This window comes from Eptatretus burgeri, chromosome 11 (genome assembly GCF_056783735.1).
Source record: "Eptatretus burgeri isolate ZD-2024b chromosome 11, Ebu_testis_v1, whole genome shotgun sequence".
Lineage (NCBI taxonomy): Eukaryota > Metazoa > Chordata > Myxini > Myxiniformes > Myxinidae > Eptatretus > Eptatretus burgeri.
Window position 1 is genome coordinate 81,047,858 of NC_140971.1, and position 22,133 is coordinate 81,069,990.

Here is a 22,133-nt window from a genome sequence, read left to right on the forward strand (position 1 = left end):
CGTCCAGGATTGTGCTCAAGAGCCAAGGAGACTGCTTCGGCAGCACCAACGCTCTGCACAGAGTATGGTCCCGATGGAAGGATGGACTCCAGTCACATAACCTAGTTAAGTTTTGCTTGCACCCCAGCCCAAGAAATGGCGAATTCTCATGTTTTTCATGAAGGGTTCAATAAAAGTATCATGAGAGGTGAGAAGCATGCTTTAATTAACTCCCAACTGGCTTGGTATGGATGCTAAAAAAATGATTTCTGGAGGATGAAGTGTGAGTAACGATAAGAGGGAGAGCTAGATAAATTGGCCTTTGCAACTCGTTACCCAGGCCATGAGTTTAACAAACAATTGAAGCACACGATTGGCGTGTGTAATTACAGATGTGTGAATGTACGACAGGAGCTCACAAGCTCATCATGATTAATGCGCCACTTAACCCCCTTGGTGAACCTATGAGGTTGATAAATAATTGAAAAGGCTGTGGCCGATATACAATGGTGTGCCGACGCAAGCACACGGCAAGGAACTGACAAAGTAGGGGAAATGTGCGAAGTGAAATGATTTATGGATATCAAGAAAATTCAAGCAACTTATGCGAAGAAGCAGTTCGAGAAGGTGTGTGTGTGTGTGGTTCAGGCAAACAAAGGTTTCCTTGTACCATGGAAGCTAAGCGAAAGAAGAAGTAAATATAAGCCTATATAAACAGACACCGGCATTGAACCTCTTGTCAAGTGTGCATTTTGAAATAGCAGGTGCAAATTATTGGAAGTCTCCGAACATTAAACCTGTGTTCCATTTCTCTTTTCCAACTGCAACGTGTGTAAGACTCTTTTCTGGCCTCCTAAGCTTGGCAGAACAGTTCAGAACAAAAGCTGATGGCTAGTGAACAAAAGTTCTGTGGCTTAAGGCCCGGTCACACCTTGACGTTTTAGCCAGCGATGGCAACGTATTAAAATGTATGTAAAACGCTGGCTGACGTTGAACTTTTGATGTTTTTTTTTAAAGATTCGGACGTATTCATAACGAGTTGGTCGTATGCATAACATATTAGTAATGGACACAGAACATTTCGTTGTGTTATAGATAACTTATACCAACGAATGCTGAACCTGTTGTCGGCCTACACAACCGATGCCCAACGATAGTCTAACTTCGGCATAGCGCGTTGCACACATCGCCGACGATATCGTGACGTAGCCTATTAAAAGGCTGACGCACAACGATTAGAATCATAACTGCCGTAGAAATGGAAGTGTCAACATCGCGGTCACACCTTGGCGATCTTGCCAGCGTATGCCGACCTAAGAAAAATGTGTCTAAAACGTTGGGGCACGTCAAATACGGTATGAGTAAGTTTGGTATACGTGAGTACAACGCTAAAGTACGCCATCATACGTCGTAGTGAGTAGAGTACGTCAAGAAATTTTAAACATGTTCAAAATTTTACGACGTACTCGGCGTATGACACACGTTCCGCATGCGATGGGGATAAGTTTTACACACGATATGTGGACGCTTACACACGTCCAAAAACGCTACTTATAAGCTACTCATAAGTCGAAACACGTCGCGGTAATGTCTTTTTTACGCGAAACTTATTTCTAACTTATGTTTGACGTGCTTTGAACCAATTCTTTACGTAGTCCCAACACACATCGACGTATGTAGACGTATTCCAATGACGTCTTCCGGTCGACAAAAAAAAAAAAAAATGAACGTGTTTCTAGGTTACAACTGCCATATAAAGACGTGTTCCCAGCAGTTTTGGGAATTGGTATATAAAAATGGTGTTCATAAAAGGGGAACCCAACAGTGTTTTTGAGTACTTTTTGAGTCGATGTCCATGTCAGCAGTATCAGTATCAGTATCAGTATCAGTATCAGTATTAGTATTAGTATTAGTAGTAGTTTGTTCATGTTGGCAGGAGTAGGTGAGTGTGAGGGGGAGGGTGTGGGTTATGATGGATCGTCCTTGCGTCCGCGTGTCCACGGGTAGGTGCCACTAAACGATTTAAATGGCTGCATCTCCACTATTGAAAGTAGACGCTTGCGCTCAACAATTGGATTTTTTTTACACTCAACGACTTTTAAACGGTACCACTCAGCCATTTTCATTGTTTACAATGAACGATTTAAATCGCTGTCACTCGCCTTTGTTTTTTGTTGCTGGCGCTTGCTGGCGCTTGGAAATTTTAATCGTTTCTATTGAACGTGATAAATCGCTCAAACCCCACTATTGAAAGTAGACGCTTGCGCTCAACAATTGGATTTTTTTTACACTCAACGACTTTTAAACGGTACCACTCGCCTTTGTTTTTTGACGCTGAGGTTTTGAAATTTGAAGCGTTTCTTCTGAACGTGTTAAAACGCTCAAACTCGACTATTTTAAATAGACGCTGCCGATGGACAATTGGAATCATAGCCAAGCTAGACATCGAAGTGTGAACATCCTCGCCATGCCGAAGAAAAGTTTGAAGAATGCTGCAAATAAGTGTCCTGGCCGTGGCCGTGGACGCTGACGCAAGGACGATCCATTATACCGACGTCTTTCAGCCTATGAGTAACTTAAAAGTAACGTCTGTCGACGTGTGGCAACAATCGCGTAACGTGCCAACAACACGTTAATCATAGGTTAGAAATAAGTTTCGAATACGCTAAACATTACCTCGGCGTGTCTCAACTTATGATTAACTTACAAGTAGCATGTGTTGACGTCTGTCAACGATCGCAGACCGTGCATACAACTTGTGGCCAGCGTAGCGGAACGTGTGAGTCATACGCCGGCATACGTCGTGAAATTTCAAGCATGAAAAAATTTGAGGACAACCGAAAAGTACAACGTTTAAAGCCAGCGTACAACGACGTATGGCAGTGTTTTTCAGCGTGATCTCAATGTTATCAAAACTTACCCATAACGTATTCAACGTGTGCCAGCGTTTTAGAAAAAAAATTCAAAAATCGGCATGCGTTGGCTAAAACGTCAAGGTGTGACCGGGCCTTTACAGAGATCACAGGGTATTTTTTCTTTTGTTGTAAAGTATCTAGAAAGTCAAGTCTCATGCAAGAGCTGGAACACAGAATGGATCAGGATGCAACAGCACAGAAGGAACAGCAGAAAGGGTGGGTGGAAATGTCAACAGTGGGGCTGAGCGACAAAACACATGGAAAAGGTCAAACAAGGGATTGCAGGTAAGAACGAGGCGAGGGGAGGACAAAATGGATGCAGAAGCAAACTCACGAAAGAAAAATTGGAAATTTGGAAGTTAGTAGGATTGGAGTGGGGGAAGGGTGATTTAATGGGGGTCGAAAATATCATGAATTTGGATGGGGGGTGATCTGAGATGGTGGTAGACAGCTGTATGGTACACCTGGAGGTAAGAATGAGATTGAAGGGAATGTGGAAGTTTGTTCCACAGGTTGGGAAAAGGGGATAAGAGTTCAGTTGTGCCAAGGAACACTTTGCATGATTGAGGATACTCAGTCAGCGGCTGGCTTTGGAGGCTAACTTTTGGAATGTGATTTTCCCAAGAAATATTATGGCTGATAGTGAGACCCAAGCGATTTAGTGACTGAATTTCCTCAAGAGGATTGTTAAGATGGTAGTTGAGAGGGGGAGGGTGTTGCCAAACAGTCCATTCCGACCGAGATAGTGAGGGTGTGAGATTTGCCAGGATTGAAAGACACATTCCAAGTGTTTGACCAGCTTGTGATATTTTTCAAGGTTTGAAGAGAGGGAAGAGGCTGCAACCTGCTTTTCTGATGGATGAGGGATGTCACAGCAGAGGATGGAGTCATCTGCAAATAGACAACGATGATTTTCCATCGAGTCAGAGAGATCGATGATGAAAACTAGGAATAGGATGGGGCCGAGAACACTGTCTTAGGACACTCCAGCCTTGACAGAGAGGAGATTCCGTTGAGAGCCACACTTTGGCTACAAGAGTGAAGAAAGTGAGTAATGCAAGAGCGGAGTTGGCCTTGGACTCCATAGGCAGAGTGCTTGGAGTGCAAGGTGGGATGCTAGACTGTATTGAAACCTCGATACATGTCGAGAGAGATGTCTCTGATGTCATGTTTGACATTTTGAGGGCATCCATCAATTGTTGGGAGAATATAAGCAGCATGTCAAAGGTAGTGGCATGGACTGAATCGGAAATTATGATCTGAGATGAGGTCATTGAAGAAAAGGAGGGTTTTTAAAAAATACCTTTTGCGGTGTTGGATTCCATGACGTTGCTGATGATTGGAAGCACGCTGATAGGTCTGTAGTTAATTCTGTAATGCAGTGATGTAGGCTGACTTCCAAGAAGATTTAAGATGACCTAGGGCAAATGATAGGGTGAACAGAGCAGAAAGAGGATGTGCAAGAGCAGCAGAATAGGTTTTTTGGGACACACGAGCTGATGCCATCTTGTCTAGTTGCAGAATCAGTGTCGAGCTTTGCCAGAAACTTATCCACCTTCTCAGGTGCACACTGAGTAGGGTGGGAACAGAGAGCGAGAGTTTTGGGACACAATATGGCCTTCTCAGGAGCGGCGTTGGGAATAGTGCCATTTGAAGCGAGGGGAGGGATGGAAGGGGTGCATACTCAAGAGACAGACTTTACAAGGCACCGCCAGGTTTTAGAGGAGGGATACCAGTTTGAAAGTTCAATCTTGAGGTTGGAAAGATTTGGCTCTCGAAAAAAGCAGCACCAGCCAATCTGGCTCTCCTGAGAGTGGATACACACTTGTCGTGTGCTTTGTGGGATGAAATTGCATTCAGTGGGGATGTGCCTTCCAAGAAGAGAAGACAAGTTGTTTCAGAGTAACTGCCTCACCACAGGATTCAGTGTATCGTGGGTGGGAATAAGGGTAGGGTAACTGAAGACAAGATGGGATGGATCTGTGCATTCCATTCAGTTCACGGTCGACTGCACGTGCATGTCGGATCCACAGCTGCTCATTTCACCTGAATCAAGGTTAAGTTTTCCAAACTGAATCTGTCGTGTTTTTCTGATATACTTCCATCCCTGTGTGCTGTTTGTGTTTTCGTCGATATGTGGTGATTACTCGGGGTTGCACAGCCAGAAACGTGTTGGACACAATACGTTTGATTTGTACTTCAAACCTTCGTGATGATTGCCCCTTCCAGGGCATCATGATATAGACTGGACATTTGTCCGGACCAATCTGATCTTTTGTCGTGTTTAGAAACTTGTGTATGTATCTCTTAACTATATGCTCAGGATAACCATTCTCTGCATTTGTATCCCAACTCTCTATTCTTCATTTGTGGTGATTTCAATTGTCACCATGCAACTTAGCTGGGTGTTGGTACCTCTCTCACCAGCCATGGCACTTCAGCAATGGACTTCTTTGACTCCATGTGATGAACATAATCTGTAAACTTTCCAACCTGGATTTCTCCAAATGGCATATCCTCCCTTCTGGACTTGGTGATGACTAACTTCCCCGCAAATGTCTTCTGCTCTTTCTCTGCTCCAATTGGTTCATCTAATCATATGCTTGTGAGAGTCAACATCTCTCTGGCGATTGTTACGTCTGTCGCTGGAGTATGCTTCCCCTCCATCACTTCCCTTACTTCAAATGGCACCACAGCAAACTCTGCTCATGAGAAGGCTGAACGGCTCAAATCTGTCTTTGCCTCAAAGCTTGTGGACCCAAACCCCTCACTCCCTTCACCAACCCTCCCCTTTAATACTCAACTGCTCTTGGATACTGTGTTGAGAAAGTGGAGAGGTGTTTGCGAAACCTCCACTCGGATTCTGCGACAGGCTCAGACAGCATCAGTGCATGTGTCCTAAAAACCTGCTCTGCTGCTCTGGCACATCCTCTGTCTGCCATTTTCACCCTATCATTTTCCCTCGGTCATCTTCCATCTGCTTGGAAATCAGCCAACATCACTGCAATGCATAAACTAGAACGACATTCGGTGGAGTGCATACCCCTGCTTGGCTGAACAGTTTACCTTTTGTCTCCCACTGATAGGTCAAATCTGCATCTGGACCTTATCTGAAATCTAATCGCTTGCTCTTGTCACCTTCCCACTCATCCACCAAGTTTTATCATAATCCATCCACAACTCTGAAATATCATGCTATGTATAGTTTTGGCCTTATCTCTCAATGTTGAAGAATCACTGAATTTTTTTTTTTTTAATCTTGTACCCGGATCTGGATTTTCACCAAAATCTAATTAATTTGTCCTTGTCATACACCCAACCTGTCCTGGTTTTGTCCAAATCTGCCCATAACTTTTTGAGATATCCTGCTCAGACAGAGAAACAAACAAACAAAGACAGACAGACACACAAGGATGAAAACATAACGTCCGTCCACCTTAGGTGACGGAGGTGAAAAGGTGTAAAAACGGATCCCCTCAAATACAGACCAATCAGCTTCCAATCATCAGGAAGGTCATGGAATCCATCATCGCAGTTGATATTAAATCCATCCTTTTTTCCAACAGCCTCATCACAGATCACCAATTTCGATTCAGACCGTGCACTCTCCCTCGGACATGCTCCTTATACTCATGCAACAATCGATGGAAGTCCTCAATGTCAGACGTGAGATCAGGGCCGTCTCTCTGGACATATCTCGTGCTTTCGATAAAGTCTGGCATCCTGCCTTACTCTCCAAACTCTCTGCATATTGTATACAAGGCTAACTGCACACGTGGTCAACTGACTTCCTCCACCTTTGTGACCAACATGTGGCACTCAACGGAATCCTTTCATCTCCTCTCCCTGTTAAGGTGGAACTGCCCCAAGGCAGTGAAATGGGCCCTTTGACACCTCTAGACCTTCAGACCCTATAGAGCCTTTAAACCTGTTTGACCCCCTTTAGAGCCATTACATCCCACAGACTATCACACACCTTCGGACTCTTTGACCCCTTTATACTCTTGGGGCTAAATCTTCGAAAAACTAAGCTTTAAATTCCTTGTGGCTAAGACCCTTATAGACCCTTTGGATCGTTTTACCCTCTTAGACCCTTTCGACCTTTACACCCTTTCGACACCTTTACACACATCACACAAACATCAAAAGAGTCTCCTTGCAATATACAGAGTATACTTTTTTTTCAGCAAATAATGCGCAAAATCTAACCATCCGGAGGGTCAATTCGTCGTCGTCACAGACGGGTGAGTTATTACTCTGCTTGTATTATTGAAATGTGCATTTCATACTTTTATTGTTGCTTCTGCTTTTCATCATAATTCTTCAAGATCAACAAACATGCAAACCCCCTGCACCAAAATGCACAGGTTGATAAGCTTGGCAGTAGGGGGGGGGGAGCGGGGGAGGGGAGGGGGCTCCTGCTTTTGACTTACAATTTCTTTATTTTTAGCTTATCGCGAATTGTAATTCCAGATAAGGTATTGCCATTGTTAACCCTCCGTCCATCCATCTGTCTTCTATTCGACTTCTCCAGCCAAACCGCTGGGCCGATCCAGCTGACATTTGGCAGCAAGTTTAAACTCCTGACTGGTAATGGGAATTGCAAAGCTCGTTCTGGTCACATGACCTTAAGTAGGTCAAAATGGCGGACTTAGAAAATTCCTTCAAAAATCTACTTCTCCAGAAACCAGTCAGAATGCTAACAAATTTGGGTTGCAACACGAGGATAGGGAAGGGATGTCAAATTGCGGAGGTCATGCTGGATCACGTGATCGGAAGTGTGCCAAAATGGCCAACTTTGTAAATTTTTGGTAGGACAGGGTCCTGGTGTTAAATTGTGGAAGTCATGTGATCACGTGACCTGAAGTGTGTCAAAATGGTGGGCGAAGTACATTTTTGGGAAAATCCATAAATTCCTTCAAAAATCTTCTTCTCCAGACCCACGAGTCAGAATGATTCCAAATTTGGGATAGAACATTATGCAAGGGCCCGGATAAGCTGCAGGTCCAGCGGTTCTATTTTTTATTTTCCTCTTCCTCGTACTCTGTAGCCACTGCCATCACAATAAAATTGTTTGGGGAAGTCGTCATACGATGCTCGAGTGAAACTGAAAATGACGGTCTGGACAGCATTTGCTCAAGTATCACGAAAGCATTGTTTACAATGGAGGATACCATGTTACGTGGTGCTGACATTCTGTTCGGTTGGAGTACTTGCTTGAGTGCTTTGTTAATCAAGCAAAATGCTTGGCAAGTGGTAAGCAAGCCACTTGCTAACGGAACACACCCCAGGTTTGGAAATTAATCCGTGCGAAGAAGAAGAGGCATAGATCATGGTGAAGAGGAAGCAGGACACTTACATCCATGAGTGCAGCATTGATGTAATTACTGCTGTCTCCATCAAGTGTGAGCAGGAATGGCAAACAGCGGTCTGGAGGCAACGCTTCTTGCTGCCGGTTCTTGGTGCTGTTCCGAGGCAGCAATGCGATGCTGCAATCATCGGGCCTAAGTGCTGCCGTCACAGTTGTCAATGTCTGCCATATTATATGAGAAAGAAGATTAAAAAAAAAAGCATTTCAATCATAGGAGATTTTTAAAAAGTGTTTTCAGAATGTACAAGTATTAATACTGTGGGATAATTAATGTCCGCTAACAAATTCTCGGAGACGGGCCGTCCAGGTATACGCTTATCTGAGGGATGAGGGATACCTGAGAGTGAAACACCAATCCTAACAGTTTTTAGGCAGGTCAGGAATCAAACTCAGATTTGAAAGCTGAAAACGTAAATGGGCACGGTCCTTCTGCACCATCGTGTTGGGCTGATTTACAAATCACAAATACAGCGTAAAATTGTTATCAGAGCTTTCCCACATTGCTTTAACCATGAAAACATCGATCTCCTGCTCGACACAGATAGAAGTAAGACAATGTGATGATAGAAGCACAACCATCCCTAAAAAAAAAATAGGGGAAACAGAACCTTGAATTACAGAAGATACATCGATACAAGATACGCAGATAATCTCATCGTGCTTGTCATATGAATTTGCTGATGTTATGAAAAGGAAGGGTTTTTGTGAAAATGTTCATATACAATTGATATGGAGGTTAGAGTTGAATCATTCTTGGATCAAAGAGACGGATATGAAATGATGATTAAAATTTCCAAGGAACATTTATCTGCTTTTCATTTTGTGTGCCATACAAAGCCTTGAAAATAAATGCAAGACCACGAGCAGGCCAGATATTAGAGCTTCTCGGTCTTACATCATATCTGGGTTGGTGATGTCATCTTTCAACAAATTCTGTTCGGCTTTTTGTTCTGTTGCCGACTTCCTTTGTAATCTCGGTCATCGGTAAGAAACTCCAACTATCGAGTTCGACACCCGTTTCCTTAGAATCGGTTTCTATCTGACAATTCAACCTTTGTAAGAACTTTTTGATTCCAAGGTGATGAAACGTTCATGTTTTCACGTTTTATTTTTTCCCTCTCACCTATCCATGCAGGTTTTGATCGGATTTTAAAATTTTGATTAACGCTCGTGTTTACTTTTCAGATTACCGTATCTCTCTCTCTCTCTCTCTCTCTCTCTCTCTCTCTCTCTCTCTCTCTCTCTCTCTCTCTCTCTCTCTCTCTCTCTCTCTCTCTCTCTCTCTCTCTCTCTCTCTCTCTCTCTCTCTCTCTCTCTCTCTCTCTCTCTCTCTCTCTCTCTCTCTCTCTCTCTCTCTCTCTCTCTCTCTCTCTCTCTCTCTCTCTCTCTCTCTCTCTCTCTCTCTCTCTCTCTCTCTCTCTCTCTCTCTCTCTCTCTCTCTCTCTCTCTCTCTCTCTCTCTCTCTGTTCTCTCTCTCTCTCTCTCTCTCTCTCTCTCTCTCTCTCTCTCTCTCTCTCTCTCTCTCTCTCTCTCTCTCTCTCTCTCTCTCTCTCTGTTCTCTCTCTCTCTGTTCTCTCTCTCTCTCTCTCTCTCTCTGTTCTCTCTCTCTCTGTTCTCTCTCTCTCTGTTCTCTCTCTCTCTGTTCTCTCTCTCTCTGTTCTCTCTCTCTCTGTTCTCTCTCTCTCTGTTCTCTCTCTCTCTGTTCTCTCTCTCTCTCTCTCGTTCTCTCTCTCTCTCTCTCTCGTTCTCTCTCTCTCTCTCTCTCGTTCTCTCTCTCTCTCTCTCTCGTTCTCTCTCTCTCTCTCTCTCTCTCTCTCTCTCTCTCTCTCTCTCTCTCTCTCTCTCTCTCTCTCGTTCGTTCTCTCTCTCTCTCTCTCTCTCTCTCTCTCTCTCTGTTCTCTCTCTCTCTCTCTCTCTCTCTCTCTCTCTCTCTCTCTCTCTCTCTCTCTCTCTGTTCTCTCTCTCTCTCTCTCTCTCTCTCTCTCTCTCTCTCTCTCTCTCTCTCTCTCTCTCTCTCTCTCTCTCTCTGTTCTCTCTCTCTCTGTTCTCTCTCTCTCTGTTCTCTCTCTCTCTGTTCTCTCTCTCTCTGTTCTCTCTCTCTCTCTCTCTCTCTTGTCCTGTTCATTCAGTCCCCTTGCATATTGTGTCCAACTGTAGCTCCACTGGCACACTCTCAGCGCATTACTTTTTTTCCCCCATGTCACCTCACCCTTCCATGATCCTCGATCTTGTATACGAATAAAAAGCTCTACTAAGAGCCTGGAATGCTGTCTGCATGAAAAGAATGATTAAAACACTTCTACGAGTAGTCCAGGATCAGCCGGTTCGGTTCTACATTGATTCAAGATTGGAGTTAGTGTTTCGGAAACCATACAGCATGACCTACTCTTGTGGATAAAAAAAAAACAACTATTCGATGCCGTTCATCACATTCTCGCAAACTTGAACAGAAGATCCATTTTGCAATCTCAATGCATCCTCAATAAAGTTTAATTTGGACATAAATTCATTTCAGTCACTTATTGTTGAGACATTCTTTCAATGGCTGTCCATTTAATCAGCAATCCTAATTGCGTCCATGCCCAAAGTTGTCTTACATTCGACATTTCAACATTCAAGTCTTCCTATGATACTTGAAATTCCATTTGCCATTGTGGAATTACATTGTTATGGTCCATTTATGTTTTTAACAACCAAATTGCCGATCTCCGTATGAAGTTTTTCACAGGCTGGTAGGTTCGCGAAGAGGTACGCACACTCGCTTTTGAGCTATCTGTCCAGGGGTCGAACCCCGACCCAGCCGCAAACTGTCATCCTGGTGTTTCACATGCAGAGTGAGGCATCAATGTGTGCGCCATCCATCGGAAAGACATCAAAACTGAGCATCCCGTCTGCTAGCATTAGTTGGTGGACATTAAAGATCCCAAGGTGTCCTTCGCGAAGAGTAGATGAGCTATCCACGGCGCCATGGCCAAATTACAAATTCCTGTAACCTTCAGCTGAATGTCAGGCCTGGCCACCCTGTCTGTGAAATGCATGGGCCAGGAAACCTTACCCGGCAGACCCCACTATTAATGTGGGGAAAATTGGCGCCGTTAAAGAAGTCGCAGGTAATGCTTTTTTTTCACAACCAAATGGCCAATTCAATATGCACTCTTCATCAGGTTTTCAAACATGCACAAACAATGGTTTGAGATAGGTTTGTGATACTCGAGAGAATTACAGATGGAATCCTTCCGGAGGGTAAGTAGGTGGGCTTGGGATTCTTCGAACAAACACAGTGTGTACACTTCACAAGCCACCAATTATATAGCACGACAAGCACGCATTGAAACTGGTGCATGAGGTGCCATTTCAAGGGTGGCCCTGATGTGATTAAATAGCAACACATTTACAAGCTTCCTCCTGTTTGTCTTCATGCTCGAATGCGACACGTTTGTGATTGGAATTGACAAAGGTCCTTCGGTCAATAAACATTACGCTTTATGTCGGATAAAGTGTAATTCTATGGCATTTACGTAGCAGTAAAAAGGTGCGAGGAAAGCTCTCATTTGACAACCCAAGCAACATCAAGAATGTAACACCCAGTCATGGGAAAAACAGACATTAAGCTAACACTGCTTGGTTTCCTTGGCCACACAGATGTAGACAAATAACAGGTTTGGCTGCCATGTGTATGGGGGGTATGTTGTGCAAAACAGATTTCTCTTCGGAAACTTTGTCCTTGGCAATTTTCTGGCCTCTCGGGTCGATTCCAGGGAGAAAGCTCTCACGTTATAAACTGCTTCACTTGTTCAGCCCTGAAGGAAATGGGGGTAAAGCACTTTGCATGTTTCACTTCGTTTACAGGAATAGCCATGAATTTATCTTCCATGTTTTCCTGCAGTCATTGCTTTGTTTTCAGTACCTGCAGAGGCATAGTGCTTTCTTCTTCATATTGCATATGGCAGCTCGGCTGCTGGGTAGCTATCATTTTGTTGGGGCGCGACTCTGCCGCTGATGCTGTGCCCCTATACCAGTACACTGGTACTCACTTCGCCGACCTCGGAAGGATGACAGGCTGAGTCAACCCCACCCGGTGTTAATTCAGCGGCCAACGGGGCTCAAACTCAGGAACCTTAGATCCAAAAGTTAGCCACTCCAACCACTAAGCCAACACCAGGTTGACACACAGTGCTTTAAGAAGCTTCAGCGGGGAACTTGAGCCTGATTTTGCTGCCTAGCCCTTGAAGGCATTGCTTCCTCTGCTGTACTTTTCTGATCCTTCCACCCCTTCCACTGTCCCCATGGCAGCTGAAAATGATTTCTGCAGCCTCAAGGCAAGGGCAACTTCGTGCATCAACACCGAGGTTGTCAATTTTTAAACTCGGTCTCAGAACACCTTATCAATGATTTAGCAGCGGCAGTGTGAGATGGACAGGTAATATCCCATCAATATGAATTACTTTGCAACCTTTGCTCATTTTGAAGGAGCAGCCTGTGTACTGGTGACCTTTATTGCTTATGCCTGGAGGCTCTGCAGGTTCCATGGTGGTTTTCAGGATCACTCCCAAATCACATCAAACTGTTTTAAGCATATCATCTAAAACTGCACAGACACAGTCGCTGCGCCCTGCATATCACCCCTCCGTTTCCACCCAATAAGTAAATAAAAAAGATTGTTTCAGAATGGTCTTGTTTACCAGTTTTGTTCATTATTCGCCATAATTACCTCTGCCACTGAATGTGGATGCAGGTTATGTTTTCACCCATGTTTGTCTGTCTGTCTGTGAGCAGGATATCTCAAAAAGTTGTAGATGGATTCGGATGAAACTTGGTGGACACGTTGGGTGTGTGACAAGGACAAATTGATCCACATACGAGTTTAAAAGTTTTTTTTTGTTTTTTAAAAGTGATTCTTCACCATTGAGAGATATGACCAAACAATATGTAGGATCATATTTAAAAATGTTGTTAACGGGTTATTACAAAACATGGTGGATGAGTTGGTTAGGTGACAAGAACAAGCCAATTCGAGTTTGGTTCAGGTCCTGATGCAGATCTGTCCTATCAGTGGGATAGATAACGTAAACTGTTCAGCTCAGCAGAGGTATGCGCTCTGCCGAGTGCCGCTCTAGTTCGTTGATATAATGTACTTTGCAAAGCTGGTTGAGTGCTTTCACGTGTGCTTTTGTGCTGGGTTGATGTGTCCTTGTCTGGGTCGCATTTGGATATGTTGCTATTTTCTTTCCTTCCATTTTTCCTGTTCATTTATTGACGTGGTTGTTGCCTCGCTGCCTCACGATCTGTGTGTTTGCCATTTTCCCCATCAGTCGCTCTGCTCTTGCATGAGCTTCACTTTTGTAGAAAACACGGCAGTTCGATTATCCATTGTTCAGAAAAGAATATATAAAAGCACAGCCAACCAACAATAGTACGAAGCACTACTTTATCGACTTTGAAACAAACTGGATGGAGTAGAACTCGTCTCAGGCAACTTTTCAAACCTAACCAACGAGCTTCCTGAGGCCCTTGGTTCCTGCTCTGGAATGTGGCTTGGTATTATTCCTGAGCCACGTACCAGAGGTGGGGCAAAGGGATTATTGAGTGTCCAAACGGAGTGACACACATTCAAGACAAAGTGCTGAGCTGCATAATCTTTTTCCCCAACTGCCTTTATTAAAACCCTTTGGTTGTTCGTTATACCACGGGCATGATGTTGGCGTAACAGGTGACAGATGCTGATTAAAATTCGCGTGGCGATGGTGATGATGGCACAGAATTTTTTTGCCACCACAACAGCTAAAATGTAGATTGTTAAATAAATTGTTTTTAATACAAGTTTGAGGCTCATGGAAGAGCAAGGTGACAGAGGGTAAAAAGGCAATGAATTGACATTGGTGCAGTGGGGCCACATTCAGACATGACAAGCAAGGTATGAAAGGACAGAAAAGAGACAAGAGGATGAGAGGAAGCACAGTGACCCTTAAGTCAGGGGGTTGTGTTGGTTATGGTAATGAAGATAGAAAAGATTGATTATAATAGGTCGGGATGAGGGTTCGGATGATATGGTGGTGCACCACCTGCTTGGAGGCCTGGAGAGAGAGTGCGAATGAACAGCTGAAACAAGGTGGTTCCACAAATGAGAGAAAAGAGGAACAAAAAGGAGGTGGGCAGTAAACATGGATTTTTGCAGTTTCACCAGGTTGGGTGGGGGAATCGGTGGATCCAAGTGGGATGGGTGACAAGAAGAACACATGGTCCTGAAAGAAGGTCAAACGACTGAGAGCAAAGGGGGTCTCGAGAGCAAAAACGGAGACCACCAACCTGTCTATGATCTGAGAGCAATGGGCTGTGTGCTTCAGCCAAATAATTTTGTACTAAGCACTACCCAGACTTGTTGAATGAAAACAGGCCACGCAAATACTTTTGATGGGTTTCAATTGCATGGAATACAGGGGAGCTGGATCAGCAGAATGTGACGCAGCTGCCATGCGCCTTTCAGTGAGATGGGGGTGTAAACATTTTGCAGTCATCTGCAAGAAGGAAGTCAGAGTTTTCCAGAGCATAGGAGATGTTGTTCATGCAGATGCGGAACAAGACTGGGCTCAAAATACTACCTGGAAGCACTCAAACCTTCACTGGGAAAGGAGAAGAGAGGTTTGCATTGATCGTAATGCAGTGACTGCAAGAGTGGAGGAAGTGAGAAAGCCAGGTATGAAGGTGTCCTTGTATGCCTTAGGTGGTGAGCTTGGAAAGTAGAGGACGACGATGACAGCCTGGGATATGTCCAAGGAGATTGTCTTGATGTATACTTTGAACTTTGGGGCATCTGACCTTTGTGGAGAGAACGAAGCAGTAACCTGTCTGCAGTTGAATGACAGGGAAATCATTCTGTATAGAAGGGAAGGCAAACTTGTGTGGAAGGGCTCCCACACAGTATTTAGATCAGGAGACGTGGAAATGAAAGATCAGTCTTGACATGATAGGGCAGCTTGTGGTCCCTGCCAGTCAGCTCGAGTGAACTGCCAGAATCAATGGTGTTGAGGCAGATCTCTGATAATAGCCAGAGAGATGTTGACAAGCACGTGATCAGATGAACCTATTGGAGTGGAAGAGGAACAGGAAACATTAGTAGGAATATTCTTCATGACCAAGTCCAGAACTGAGGAAGTGCCATTGGGAGAAATGCGGGTGAGAAAGTTCATCAGTTGGGTAAGGCCCATGGAGTCACAGAAGTCCCTTGCTGCAATGCCATGGCTGGTTGAAGAGGTACCAACATCCAGCCAATTGGCATGGTGACAGTTGAAATCACTGCATATAGGAGAGATTTGGGATGGGTTGTTATAAGATATTCCATGCTGGTAGAGATGGAGTAAATGGAGTCATCCCTGCTGGGAGGATGATCCAGCACATGGGCAAACAAGAGGTGGTTGTGAATGGGAAAGCACAGCCAAAGATACTTGTGGGGGTGAGGAAGGGGAAGGATAGCACACGGAGGGTGGGAAATAGAGTTCTTGACAGAAACTGCAACTCCACCACCAGAATGGGGTTCAGGCCTGTCAAACCAGAAAGTACAATACCCAGGGAAAGACACTGAGGAATCAGGGACATCCTGTGGAAGGAAGGAATCTGCGAGGCAGATAATGTCAGGTATACCAGGGGAAGTTTGGATTGAGAGATCTATCAAATTGGAGTGAAGACCTCAGATGTTGGAGGTCCATAGAGTTAGGGATAGGGGAGTAGTCACTGTTAGCAGGGTGGAGGAAAGAGGGGAGGAGGTGGGAGCGAGTGGAGAAGGGTAAGTGGGAGGATGTGGAATGGGGAGTGGGGTGAGCATGTAGGGGGTGGGACACCAGGGAAGCGGAAAGGGGATTGGACGCTGGGGAAGCAGAAAGGGGTTGGGACGCTGGGGAAGCAGAAATGGAGCAGGACACTGGGAAACAGAAAGGGGGTTGGAAAAAGGTGGAGGGGCATGGGGAGGATGGACACGAAGTCGGGTTATGCCGAGCAGGGGTGGTGGTGGGAGAAGCTGGAGTGGATATAAGGGAACCTGGGTGTGAATATGATCTGGGGTAGGTTATTGATGTGAGGGAGTTTGTCACCATAGTCCCACATAGTACAGAACGTGTTGCATTTAAGGATTGCAAGGGCAGACAGATAAAGAAAGACATTAGGATGGCAATGATGATTAAAGGCATGAAGAAAGACAGCACCTCATGAACATGATGGTGGGTGATAGAACAACTTTATGAGTCATCCAGGAATGGAAAGAAGGAGAGAATGAAAAGCATAATGTGAGAAAGGTTTTCGGAAGGAAGTATGCAGGAAGATGAAACACACAACAATGAAATCGTTTGTAATATAGGGGGTGCGAAGAGGGATGTTAAACAAGCACAGAAATTGCAGCGGTTGAAGCGTCCATCGTGGACTCCTCCATTAAAAGTATGACTCCCGTGACACATCTTTGCTCAGTGAAACAATGACAAATTATCATGTCGAAAAATGAATCACCATTTCACTTAAGTGTCGTCAAATTGACATGACACAATCCTGCCAAGAAACGAAAAGCAGAGAAGAGCAGAAAGAGACATATAAATCGATCATATCCGGCATCAGAGAAAGAGATGATGGGAGAGAGAGAGAGAGAGAGAGAGAGAGAGGGGGGGAGAGAGAGAGAGAGAGAGAGAGAGAGAGAGAGAGAGAGAGAGAGAGAGAGAGAGAGAGAGAGAGAGAGAGAGAGAGAGAGAGAGAGAGAGAGAGAGAGAGAGAGAGAGAGAGAGAGAGAGAGAGAGAGAGAGAGAGAGAGAGAGAGAGAGAGAGAGAGAGAGAGAGAGAGAGAAAGAGAGAGAGAGATAGATAGATAGAGAGATAGAGAGATAGAGAGAGAGAGAGATAGAGAGATTGAGGGATTGAGAGAGAGAGAGATTGAGAGAGAGGGAGTGAGAGAGAGAGAGAGAGAGAGAGAGAGAGAGAGAGAGAGAGAGAGAGAGAGAGAGAGAGAGAGAGAGAGAGAGAGAGAGAGAGAGAGAGAGAGAGAGAGAGAGAGAGAGAGAGAGAGAGAGAGAGAGAGAGAGAGAGAGAGAGAGAGAGAGAGAGTGAGAGAGAGAGAGAGAGAGAGAGAGAGAGAGAGAGAGAGAGAGAGAGAGAGAGAGAGAGAGATATATATATATATATATATATATATATATATATATATATATATATATATATATATATATATATATATATATATATATATATATATATATATATTTTCAAGGTGTTTTTTTTAAAGGATGGACCAGGAATAGATTTCTAACAAAATTGAATTCAACTACAATGTGAGCCTGATGCTTGCAGTTAGACGGTGTGGAGGGGGGTGGGGGGGGGTGGGGGGTGCATCATGAAGTGCACCACCCTTCAAAATAGACGTAAAGCTGGTTATTCCATCTTCCAATGACTTGCGGATATTAAGAATCCTCACATAACTTTTGAGTCGGCCATTGTGCACCTGTGTTATATTCTTGATTCCTTCCCATAGCCGGGGAATCGCCACGCCCACAAGAGTGATGCAACCAGCAGTCAACATTGCATATGAAATAAAGAACGAAATAAGAGAATGCATCAGTTTCTCAAACCATAGCAGATCAGAACAAAAGAGCACTCAATGGACATCCACTGAACACCACCATCATTCATATGGACGTTCCCAACTTCTGGAGCAGATGAAAAAAATGTGGAGGAGTTTCATGGAAAGTTGCAGGAACTGGTAGAACAGATGCCTCAAGAAGATGTTTTAATTATTATGGAAAACTGGAATGTAAAAATTGGAGAAGCAGGAACATGAGGAATTCCAGGAAAGCACAGCCTTGGTATCCAAAATGAGCTGACGGAGCAAATGGTAGAGTTGGTTGTGTGTAGAGAATGATCTCTTAATTGCAAATGCATGGATCAAAGAACCCAAACACTGACTGTACAAATGGACTTCACCTGAAGGGCAACATAGAAATCAGATTCTTCTTTAAATTCTTGCATATGGCACCTTGGCTGCCGGGTAGCCATCATTTTGTTATGGGCATGGCTGTGCCACTGATGCTGTGCCCCTATACCAATACACTGGTGCTCATTTCACTAACCTTGGAAAGATGATCAGCTGAGTCAACCCCACCTGGTGGTAATTCAGCAGCCAACAGGGCTCAAACTCAGGATCCTAAGATCCCAAGCCAGCCACCCATGTCACTAAGCCAACACTAGATTTTTTTCAATCAGATTGACTACAGGCTAATCAACAGAAGATGGAGAAGTGCTGTGCAATCTGCCAATATTCTGCCAGACGTACACCGTGGGACAGATCATGAACTCTTTGTGATAAAATTACGAGTCAAACCTGAGAAAGCAGAAAAAAATTAAAAAACTCCCACCAGATATGACCTTGAAAACGTATCTAAATAATATGCAATAAAGGTAATAAAAAAAAACAAAAAAAAAACGTTTTGCAGCCCTGGACTTCATTGACAGAATACGAGATGAATTGTGGTAAGAGGTTGAAGACATTGTAAAAGAAGAGGTCAAAAACAACATCCCAAGTGCAAGCAGAAAGACGAATGCTAAATGGCTGTCAGAAGAGGTAATAAATATTGCAGACAGAAGAAGAGACATGAAAACCAAAGGCACAACAAGAGAGGACATTAAATTGCTAAATGCCGACTTCCAACGACAAGCTACGAAAGACAAAGATAAATATTTCAAAGAAGCGTGCATAGAGATAGAAAGTGACAATGGAATGGGGGAAAAAAAAAGATTTCTTTTTTATAAGGATCACAGAGATCACAGGAAAGTTTCTGTCTCAGATTGGGGTCCAAAAGAGTAGACCAGGAAAAAAAATTTGAAAAAAGAAATGCAAGTGAAAGAAAAATGGAAGGACGATAGCAAAACCCTATTTAAACAAGATAATCCATCCATTCATTGGGACCATACTCTGTACAGAGCGTTGGTGTTGCCGAAGCAGTCTCCTGGGCTATTGGGCACAATCCTGGACAGGTCGCCACTCCGATGCAGGATACTCGAATGGCTCAATCATCCCAGCAAGCTGGTACTCATTTTGCCAACCTCGGAAGGATGACAGGCTGAATCAACCACACCTGGTATTAATTTAACAGCCGAGCAGCATTTGAACTCAGGACCCTTGAATCCCAAGCCCACCACCCGAACCATGAAGCCAACATCAGGCATAACGATTTAGTAATATGATGGCAACCTTCGAAGAAAGAGACTATGAGTAAGAACCAATTGTGATAGAATGTGATAAGGTCCGAAGAACCCTGAAAGAGCTGGCAAATGGAAAATCACCGGGTGCCAATGAAATGCCAATCAAACTCTTTAAGGTAGTTGGGGAGGAGGCAATCAAAATTTTAACAGCTATCTGTACACAGATCTGGATCAGTGCAGGATTATGAACAATAATAAGTAAAAAAAATTGTAAATTGTAAGAATAATTGGAAATTATAGTATTGTAAATAATAATCATAATAATAGTAATAATAAGAAGAAGAACTAAAGATCTGCGATCACAAAGCAATTGCCAAGGGTAAGCCTCCTGTCCACGATCCAATGCTGGCCATATTTTTTCAGAGCGTCATTTGACCTTGACTTTTAACTCGGAAGGATATCCTCCTCAATTAAATATGGCAATTCTATGTATGTATGTACGTATGTATGCATATATATATATATATATATATATATATATATATATATATATATATATATATATATATATATATATGTACATCTGAAAATCATGGAAGAAAAACAGGGCTGGCTGGAACTCCAACAAATGGTTCGACTGGCTTGACTTGTTGGTGGTACCGACAGTCAGGTCATAGGCAAAAAAAAAAAAAAAATAATAATAATAAAATCATCCCCACCCCCCCCCCCTCCCGCCTGTATGATGGGGGGGGGGGCAACGACGACAACTGCCCATTGTTCCCGGAGGGGGCAGGTGTTTCTCGTGATATAAATTAAGTGCAAATACAACTTGCTCTCGGCTATCTATTGAGGGCAATTTCGTTCCGATCAGACAAACTTTCGTTGAGTGTATGGTGAAACATGTTAAAATGTCTATAATTGGGTGAGGACTTTAAAAATTAGGTCGAGGTCAAAAAAAGGTCAACCCTGCTACTATTTATTCGCATTATTGATGCAAAATTGAATTCCAAAAGTCCCAGTTGGCTCCGAGATAGCTGTTAAGCTTCCCCCTATCCTATCGGGCCTCCAGGGGTGGATCCAGGAGGGTGGGGGAGAGGCCACACCCAGTGCACGCCTCCTCTAAACCCCTCCCCTCCCATCAAAAGTGATCGATTTTTTCACATGTATTAAGGTGTATATAACTGAAGATGTCTCAAAATGTGGGATTGCCCAATATTCATTCGACCACAGCTGATGTTAACCGCAACGTTCACCATGGAATTGATTTGTACCATTCAGTTTGTTCCCATAGTGGATACTTGATGATTAACCAATTGCTGGAATCATTTGTCATCGCAGATGCTTCTTTTCTCCTTACCATTCATGAACCAAGAAGTGGAATGGTATCCCAAGTATCAGATAATCCAGAGTCCCCATCATTCTGTTTGAATTTGGGATTTGGTCTGTGTTTTCTAGACTCAAGAACATCCTTTTAGATGATGGGGAATTCTCTATGGTATACAATAGAGGCATCAAATGTGTTGGAGAAGAAATATTTATGAGTGAGTCACACAGTCGAGATGATGAAGGCAAATTTTCAGCTGATGGCAAAACCGAAAATCTGATCAAGGTCACAAGGACTTAGGATCAAGGTCACTTTGAGGATTTTAGAAATCTCACCAAAGTTGTTGACCTTTGGCCTATGTTGACATTTTGACCTTTTGACATCAAAAACAATAGGCTTCTTTCTTATGACATACTCTACCATGTGGTGAAGCTTCACGGAGATTGGTTTAAAATTGTGACCTGTAATCAACAAACAGACAAACAGACAGACGGATGGACTGGCAGACAGACAGACAGACAGACAGACAGACAGACAGACAGACAGACAGACAGACAGAATAACAAAATCGACTAACCAATATACTTGAAAAATCTTCGACTTTGCAGGTAACAAAAGGAGTAAAAACTGGGTCCACATTTCTTTCGACACCCAGTGATGACCTCATGCATCGCCTGGATATGGACTTGGGAAGGAGCGGTGTACAATAATAATTATAAGAGTAACAAGAAAAATATACAAGTCGAGGTCCATTCAAAGTGCACTGTCCCCATGCCAAATTAATAAATATCAAGTCCTCCAGCGCGCGACATTTCCGGGGCGCCTTCGGCACCAGGCGATGCCGCCGTGCCGCAGACGGAGACGGAATTGGGAGGGAGCAGTGTACAATAATTGATTGATTAATTGCATAATTAAAATAAATAATTAATATTAATATAATTAATTTCTTAATCAATTGGCTAATAGCATACCAAAACACCACAATTTCATCTGAATCTGTTACTTTTTGAATATTAAGTAATTCATCGAAAAATGAATAATTAATCGATTAATTGATGAATCAATAAATCAAAGATACTTGTTCAATGTTTTTTTTTTAACAGCCAATTTTACTGCCAAATCACTTGTTCACTGTCATGTCAAAATATTAGCTTCTTTGCTCAAAAGATGCCTGAGATATTGCCCAGATGAGAAACAAAACAAATAATTAATAAATCGATAATTAATTCATTGATTCATTAATCAAAAAATAAAAAAATTAAGTTTTTGCCAAAGCACATCTTCACTTGTGTCCCCAAATTGCAGCTTCCTAGCTCAAAGGATGGCTGAGATATCGCCCGAACAAACAAGAAAACAAACAAAACGGAGTAAAAAC

At 43.4% G+C, this 22,133-nt stretch overlaps 1 protein-coding gene across 1 annotated transcript in view; it reads right to left on the reverse strand.

Annotated features, from left to right (window-relative positions):
- LOC147017488 (receptor-type tyrosine-protein phosphatase mu-like) overlaps window positions 1–22,133 on the reverse strand; it is a 513,419-nt gene that overhangs the window by 38,413 nt on the left and 452,873 nt on the right. The window contains exon 27 of the mRNA XM_085847977.1: window positions 8,254–8,427. Coding sequence (XP_085704103.1) covers window positions 8,254–8,427 — 174 coding nt within the window. The remainder of the gene's footprint in view (window positions 1–8,253; window positions 8,428–22,133) is intronic.